This window comes from Chiloscyllium plagiosum, unplaced genomic scaffold (assembly GCF_037043375.1).
Source record: "Chiloscyllium plagiosum isolate Xiang-an unplaced genomic scaffold, Cpla_swu_hap1 HiC_scaffold_38, whole genome shotgun sequence".
Classification (NCBI taxonomy): domain Eukaryota; kingdom Metazoa; phylum Chordata; class Chondrichthyes; order Orectolobiformes; family Hemiscylliidae; genus Chiloscyllium; species Chiloscyllium plagiosum.
In genome coordinates, this window is record NW_028270176.1 from 36087836 (window position 1) to 36096384 (window position 8549).

General features: G+C 58.3%; 1 protein-coding gene across 2 annotated transcripts in view; it reads right to left on the reverse strand.

The window, feature by feature from the left end:
* The window catches only part of rbm42 (RNA binding motif protein 42), a 70420-nt gene extending 63311 nt beyond the window's left edge, over positions 1–7109 (reverse strand). The window contains exons 1-4 of one of the 2 annotated variants that reach the window (XM_087980784.1): positions 6719–7109; positions 5152–5281; positions 4002–4089; positions 2242–2310 (exon numbers count right to left, since the gene is read on the reverse strand). In XM_087980784.1, coding sequence (XP_087836910.1) covers positions 2242–2310; positions 4002–4089; positions 5152–5281; positions 6719–6846 — 415 coding nt within the window. In that variant the 5' untranslated portion in view covers positions 6847–7109. The remainder of the gene's footprint in view (positions 1–2241; positions 2311–4001; positions 4090–5151; positions 5282–6718) is intronic. The other variant, XM_087980782.1, reaches the window with a different exon arrangement.
* Between the last annotated feature and the right edge of the window lie 1440 nt (positions 7110–8549).

The window sequence follows — 8549 nt, forward strand, 5'->3', positions numbered from 1 at the left end:
GTATAACACTGGGGTACAGTACTGGGGGGGACAGGTCTGTCCCTGTATAACACTGGTGTACAGTACTGGTGGGGACAGGTCTGTCGCTGTATAACACTGGGGTACAGTACTGGTGAGGACAGGTCTGTCCCTGTATAACACTGCTGTACAGTACTGGTGGGGACAGGTCTGTCGCTGTATAACACTGGGGTACAGTACTGGTGGGGACAGGTCTGTCCCTGTGTAACACTGGGGTACAGTACTGGTGGGGACAGGTCTGACCCTGTATAACACTGATGTACAGTACTGGTGGGGACGGGTCTGTCGCTGTATAACACTGGGGTACAGTACTGGTGGGCACAGGTCTGACCCAGTATAACACTGGGGTACAGTACTGGTGGGCACAGGTCTGACCCTGTATAACACTGGGGTACAGTACCGGTGGGGACAGGTCTGTCCATGTATAACACTGGGGTACAGTACCGGTGGGGACAGGTCTGTCACTGTATAACACTGGGGTACAGTACTGGTGGGGACAGGTCTGTCACTGTATAACACTGGGGTACAGTACTGGTGGGCACAGGTCTGACCCTGTATAACACTGGTGTACAGTACTGGTGGGCACAGGTCTGTCACTGTATAACACTGGGGTACAGTACTGGTGGGCACAGGTCTGACCCTGTATAACACTGGTGTACAGTACTGGTGGGGACGGGTCTGTCGCTGTATAACACTGGTGTACAGTACTGGTGGGGACAGGTCTGACCCTGTATAACACTGGTGTACAGTACTGGTGGGGACAGGTCTGTCCCTGTATAACACTGGGGTACCGTACTGGTGAGGACAGGTCTGTCACTGTATAACACTGGGGTACAGTACCGGTGCGGACAGGTCTGTCCCTGTATAACACTGGGGTACAGTACTGGTGGGGACAGGTCTGTCACTGTATAACACTGGGGTACAGTACTGGTGGGCACAGGTCTGACCCTGTATAACACTGGTGTACAGTACTGGTGGGGACAGGTCTGACCCTGTTTCACACTGTTGTACAGTACTGGTGGGGACGGGTCTGTCGCTGTATAACACTGGGGTACAGTACTGGTGGGGACAGCTCTGTCCCTGTATAACACCGGGGTACAGTACCGGTGGGGACAGGTCTGTCACTGTATAACACTGGGGTACAGTACTGGTGGGGACAGGTCTGTCACTGTATAACACTGGTGTACAGTACTGGTGGGCACAGGTCTGACCCTGTATAACACTGGTGTACAGTACTGGTGGGCACAGGTCTGTCACTGTATAACACTGGGGTACAGTACTGGTGGGCACAGGTCTGACCCTGTATAACACTGGTGTACAGTACTGGTGAGGACAGGTCTGTCCCTGTATAACACTGGGGTACAGTACTGGTGAGGACAGGTCTGTCCCTGTATAACACTGGGGTACAGTACTGGTGGGGACAGGTCTGTCCCTGTATAACACTGGGATACAGTACTGGTGGGGACAGGTCTGTCACTGTATAACACTGGGGTACAGTAATGGTGGGGACAGGTCTGTCCCTATATAACACTGGGGTACAGTAATGGTGGGGACAGGTCTGTCACTGTATAACACTGGGGTACAGTACTGGTGGGGACAGGTCTGTCCCTGTATAACACTGGGGTACCGTACTGGTGAGGACAGGTCTGTCCCTGTATAACACTGGGGTACAGAACTGGTGGGGTCAGGTGTGTCCCTGTATAACACTGGGGTACTGTACTGGTGAGGACAGGTCTGTCCCTGTATAACACTGGTGTACAGTACTGGTGGGGACGGGTCTGTCGCTGTATAACACTGGTGTACAGTACTGGTGGGGACAGGTCTGACCCTGTATAATACTGGTGTACAGTACTGGTGGGGACAGGTCTGTCACTGTATAACACTGGGGTACAGTACTGGTGAGGACAGGTCTGTCCCTATATAACACTGGGGTACAGTACTGGTGAGGACAGGTCTGTCCCTGTATAACACTGGGGTACAGTACTGGTGAGGACAGGTCTGTCCCTGTATAACACTGGGGTACAGTACCGGTGGGGACAGGTCTGTCACTGTATAACACTGGGGTACCGTACTGGTGAGGACAGGTCTGTCCCTGTATAACACTGGGGTACAGAACTGGTGGGGTCAGGTGTGTCCCTGTATAACACTGGGGTACTGTACTGGTGAGGACAGGTCTGTCACTGTATAACACTGGGGTACAGTACTGGGTTAAGATCGACGTACCCGGCCGCTGGAGAACGTGAGGAACGAAGACGGGTCTAACAATTGGAGACTCTCTTGGTGGAGGCATTGCTGTGGAGGCAAAGAGAGATAAAGCTGTGGGTCAGACCTGACAGTGTGGTGCGCGCAGCTGGAAAACCTGGAAAAGTTGCCCTCAACCTTGCTGGAACACAGAGGGAAGACTAACGGCTCAGAGTGGGACCCTGTCCCAATGCAGTCTCTCATTTCCACAGCTTTGACCCCATTCAGAAAGCTGGATTTGTGTCTCATACAGAGTCACAGAGCTGTACAGCACAGAAACAGACCCTTCGGCCCAACCCGTCCATGCTGACCCAGATATCCCACCCTAATCTTGTCACACCGGCCAGCGTCCGGCCCATATCCCTCCAAACCCTTCCTATTCATGTCCCCATCCAGATGCCTTTTAAATGTTAAAAATCACACAACACCAGGTTATAATTAAACCAGGTTAAAACAATGACTGCAGATGCTGGAAACCAGATTCTGGATCAGTGGTGCTGGAAGAGCACAGCAGTTCAGGCAGCATCCGTGGAGCAGGAAAATCGACGTTTCAGGCAAAAGCCCTTCATCAGGCTTCCCGAAACGTTGATTTCGAAGCTCCTTGGATGCTGCCTGAACTGCTGTGCTCTTCCAGCACCACTGATCCCGAATGTAATTAAACCTGTTGGACTATAACCTGGTGTTGTGTGATTTTTAATTTTGTCCACCCCAGTCCAACATTGGCATCTCCAAATCATGCCTTTTAAATGCTGTCATTGTACCAGCCTCCACCACTTCCTCTGGCAGCTCATTCCATATCCGTACCACCCTCTGGGTGAAAACGTTGCCCCTTGGGTCTCTTTTATATCTTTACCCTCTCACCCTAAACCTATGCCCCTCTAGTTCTGGACTCCCCCACCCCAGGGAAAAGACCTTGTCTATTTACCCTATCCATGTCCCTCATGATTTTATAAACCTCTATAAGGTTACGCTTCAGCCTCCGACGCTCCGGGGAAAACAGCCCCAGCCTGTTCAGCCTCTCCCTGTAGCTCAGACCCTCCAACCCTGGCAACATCCTTGAAAAGGTGCCAAAAAGATTTACAAGCTTCACAACATTTTTCCAGTTCGCAGCTCACTGCGTTTGACAAGTTCGACAGAATCCGACTCAAACCCACATCGAAAAGGATCAGGGTCAGGCGAGCACCTGAGTCAGGGTGGGAGATGTTGGGTTTGGTTTGGAAGGGGTTACGTCACTCAAGACAGACCGAGGTTTATCAAATCCCGAGCAGCATCAAGGTGGTGTACAGCAGGGTCTGACCCCTCGGCTGGGGGTGATTTGACCACAGGAGGGTGTAATTTTCAGGGGAAGAGGAGAGAGATTAAAGAAAGGACACGAGGGGCAATTGCTTTCACACACGGAGTGCATTCCCGTGTGGAATGACCTTCCTGAGGAAGTGGGGGGGGGGGGGACAGTTACAACATTTAAAAGGGATTTGGATAAGGACATGGACAGGAAAGGGTTGGAGGGAGATGGGCCAGGAGCAGGCAGTGGGGGGACTGGGTTAGTTTGGGGATTAGGGTCAGCATGGGCTGGAAGGGCCAAAGGGTCTGTTTGCAGGACAGTATGGCAGGCAGAGACAGAGATAGAGGGCCGGACGGGCACAGGGATTTAGGGAGGGAGGGAGGGAGGGGGTTTCGCAGGGAGGTGAAGGCCGATGGCGGAGCAATGGGGATCGGGGGAGGGTGAGTGGCCGACGACTTACCGGGTCCGACAAACGGCGAGGGAGGTCCCAGCACAGGAGGCATCACCGTGGCTGCAGCAGCCGCTCGGGCTTCGAGGCTTTGCTGGACCTGAGGGTGGGGGAGAGGAGGAAGAGAGAGTGTGTGTGTGTGAGAGAGTGAGTGAGTGAGTGAGTGAGTGAGTGAGTGAGTGAGTGAGTGAGAGAGAGTGAGTGTGTGAGAGCGCGCACATCAGAGAGAATGTGAGCAAGCGTGAGAGAGTGAGTGCGTGCGAGACAGAGAAATAGTGAGCGCACGTGTGCAAGAGAGAGTGTGCAAGAGTGCGCAAGGAGGGAGGCGGGGCAGGCGAGAGAGAGAGAGACACAGACAGACAGAGCACGTGTGAGAGTGATCACGAGAGAAAAACCCTATCAGAACCCTGTGGAACACAACCAGGTAACACACAGCTCAATAAAGGATCCTTTCCTGTCCAACCAGCTGGAGGAGGGGGGCCGAATGGCCTCCTATTCCTGTGTAACACGCTGGAGGAGGGGGGCTGAATGGTCTCTTGCAGTTCCTGTCTAACAGGCTGGAGGAGGGGGGGCTGAATGGCCTCCTGTTGCTATGTAACAGGCTGGAGGAGGAGGGGCTGAATGGCCTCCTGTTCCTGTGTAACAGGTTGGAGGAGGAGGAGGAGGGGCTGAATGACCTCCTGTTCCTGTGTAACAGGCTGGAGGAGGGGGGCTGAATGGTCTCTTGCAGTTCCTGTCTAACAGGCTGGAGGAGGGGGGCTGAATGGCCTCCTGTTGCTATGTAACAGGCTGGAGGAGGAGGGGCTGAATGGCCTCCTGTTCCTGTGTAACAGGTTGGAGGAGGGGGGCTGAATGGCCTCCTGTTGCTATGTAACAGGCAGGAGGAGGAGGGGCTGAATGGCCTCCTGTTCCTGTGTACCAGGCTGGAGGAGGGGGGCTGAATGGCCTCCTGTTGCTGTATAACAGGCAGGAGGAGGAGGGGCTGAATAGCCTCCTGTTCCTGTGTAACAGGTTGGAGGAGGAGGAGGAGGAGGAGGAGGAGGGGCTGAATGGCCTCCTGTTCCTGTGTAGCAGCTGGAGAAGGGGGCTGAGTGGCCTCCTGTTACTGTGTGACCCTCTCTCTGACAGAGTGATACCCATGAGCCGTCCTGTTAACACTGACCTGCCGATACGTGTTGGTTCCGATGATGGGCCGTGCGACAGGAACTGGCATCATTGCCACGGGTACCGTCTCCGGTACAGCGGTGACGGCTGAGGTGGATACTGGCGCACCCAGGACCTCCTGCTCAAACCTGCCGACGAGGAGAGACACCAAGATGGGGGGGGGGGGGGGGATTAGAGAACAAACACTCTAGAGACAGAGAGACCCGCGCTCACGCTCACCTCACCCCGTTCCCCTCTGATAGGCTTTGGGAGAGACTCCCTGGGGCTGCGGGCGGGCGGGCGGGCGGGCGGGCGGGGGGGGTGTGAGAAGAAGGGCTCCAGTTCACATGAGGAGGAGCTGGGATCGTTTCTCTCCTCCCCCCACTTGGAGTGGGGAAGGTTACGGGAGAGGTTGTAGGGCTTTCCGTCGAGGTGATGAGGCAGACGCTATCTCCAGGCACAGGCAAGTCAGTCACGAGAAGGAACAGATTGGGGAGGACGGGGAAAAGGCATGAGCGGGGGGGTGGGGTGGGGAGAGATAGAGAATTTGCTTGTCAACCATCTTCTGAAAGCAAGCCCACGCAAACTAAACACATCCGAAGGGGGGGGGGGGGGGGGTGTTCCGATATCGTTGTTCCTCCGGTTTCCGTTGGAATTCAGGGAATGACCTCTTCACTCTGACCCCTGAACTTCTGGCTGCCTGCCAATTTACTGCACCCTCTCGCCGTCACCCTGGCCCTTCCTGCCTGGCCAGAGAGCTACTTTCGTGGCAATATTCCACCCCCCCCCCCCCCACCGCCCTCACACAACTGCTTGCACAGTTGACCTACTTTCTGCTATTAACACCTACCCTTCATCGCTCTATCGCTCCTCTATTACCATTAACACTCCTGGTGGCTCTCGCTTGGGATTGTGGGATGGGGAGGTGGGAACCGGCCTCGTCTCCTGCTCCATTCACCCTTTTGTCAACAACGGAAAAATGAGTTATACAAAAGATTTGCGACCTATCCTCTGTGCCTCTCCCCATACTGATACTTTTAGGACTGGGCTCCCATTTGGAGCTACTAATGGTGCTGAGTTTGGAGATGGGAGCTGAAAGACCCGCCGCCGACAGCGCCAATGGAGGACCGTGGTGGCCGCGGGAGGGACTGCAGCGTTGGGGGGGGGTGAGGAAGGCACATTGCGCCTGCTCAGATGACGGGGGTCCTCCAGCTGCAGCGCTCAGGGAGGACCGCGGAGGCGGCGGGAGGCACTGCAAAGGGGTTGAAGGAGAGACTGTGCGCCTGCTCAGAGGCGGGGAGTCCTCCTGAGACAGCGCCAAGGGAGGATAGCGGTGGCTGCGTGAAAGACAGGGAGGGAGTGAGGGGGGGAATTGCGCCTGCTCAGAGGCGGATGTCCTCCAGCGACAGCGCCAAGGGAGGACCGAAGTGGCCGAGGGAGGGGCTTGCAGCGGGTTAGGGAGTCAATGCGCGTGCTCAGAGGCGGATGTCCTCCAGCGACAGCGCCGAGGGAGGACCGCGGTGGCCACGGCACGGATTGCAGTGGCGGGAGGAAAAGGGAAGAGAACCCGCCACCCGCCGACTCACAGCGCCATCTCGGCCTCCATCTCCTTCAACTTCTCCTCTCCGGTTTTCGTCGCCACCGCCGGTGCCCCCGGTCCGGGAGGTGGGGGTGGTGGTGGCGGCGGTGGGGGTGGCGGCACGGCCGCCATCATCTCGCCGCCGAGCTCGCTCTCTCTCTCTCTCGGTGTCTCACTCTCCGCCGCTGCCTCCCGACAGGCCCCAAGCCTGAGGACAAGCCGCTGCCGCCGCGGGAATGAGGGCCGCACCCGCTCTCTTCACCGGCGCCGCGCCGCAGTGGCGACGACTGCAGGGCGGGAGGGCTCACTGCACCTCCGGGAGGGCGGTGTCGCCGGGAGCACTCAGTGCTGTCACCTACAGTCCGGGAGGGCTCACTGCACCTCCGGGAGGGCGGTGTCACCGGGAGCACTCAGTGCTGTCACCTACAGTCCGGGAGGGCTCACTGCACCTCCGGGAGGGCGGTGTCGCCGGGAGCACTCAGTGCTGTCACCTACAGTCCGGGAGGGCTCACTGCACCTCCGGGAGGGCGGTGTCACCGGGAGCACTCAGTGCTGTCACCTACAGTCCGGGAGGGCTCACTGCACCTCCGGGAGGACTCAGTGCTCCCACCTGCAGCCTGGGAGGACGGACTGTGTCACTGAGAGGAGTCTGCTGCCACCTGGAGGCCAATGGTACTCAGTGCAGCTCTGGAATGGATCAGTGCTGCCACCTACAGCCCGGGAGGGCTCACTGCACCTCCGGGAGGGCGGTGTCACCGGGAGCACTCAGTGCTGCCACCTACAGCCCGGGAGGGCAGTGTCACCGGGAGCACTCAGTGCTGCCACCTACAGTCCGGGAGGGCGGTGTCACCGGGAGCACTCAGTGCTGCCACCTACAGCCCGGGAGGACTTGGTGGGGGTTTGAGAAAATGACACAAGTTGCCACCACCCAGAGCACCATCCCCTCCCCGACCCTCTCTGCTTCCCGCAAGGACCGCTCCCTCGCCCACTCCCGGTTTGCCCCACCAAACCCTCTAACCCCAACCCTCGTCCCTCCCAGCACCTGCCCCTACGTCCCTCACCCACCCACCCCCTCCCTGTCCTCCCAGCCATCGTCCCTCACCCACCTCCCCCCCCCCCCGGCCTCACCTCCACCCATCGTCCCTCACCCACCCACCCCCCCCCGGCCTCACCTCCACCCATCATCCCTCACCCCCCAAACCCCCCCCCAGCCTCTCCTCCAGCCATTGTCCCTCCCCCCCCCCCCCGGCCTCACCTCCACCCATCGTCCCTCACCCACTCACCCCCTCCCCGGCCCCCGGCCTCTCTTCCACCCATCGTCCCTCACCCACTCACCCCCTCCCCGGCCCCCGGCCTCTCTTCCACCCATCGTCCCTCACCCACTCACCCCCTCCCCGGCCTCTCCTCCACCCATCGTCCCTCACTCACCCACCCACCCCACCCCCCGGCTTCTTCTCCAGCCATCGTCCCTCTGCGCCCCCCCCCCGCCTCTCCTCCAGCCATCATCCCTCACCCCCCAAACCCCCCCCAGCCTCTCCTCCAGCCATTGTCCCTCCCCCCCTCCCCGGCCGAGGTTACTGTACCCGGTGCTCCTGACTCGGTGTTCTCTACATCAATGGGGGAGGGGGACCGCAACGTAGGCTGGGTGACCGTATCAGCCGAGAGTCTCAGCTGGGCCTGCAGGGGCCAACCAGACGTCCCAGTCAACGCCCCTTCCCTCTCCCTTTCTGGCACGTCCACCCTCGGTTGGGGCACACCACCTCATCTTCCGCCCGGGCAGCCTCCAGCCCGGAGGACTCAACGTCAAGTTCTGCAATTTCAAATACCCTCCCCCCCCC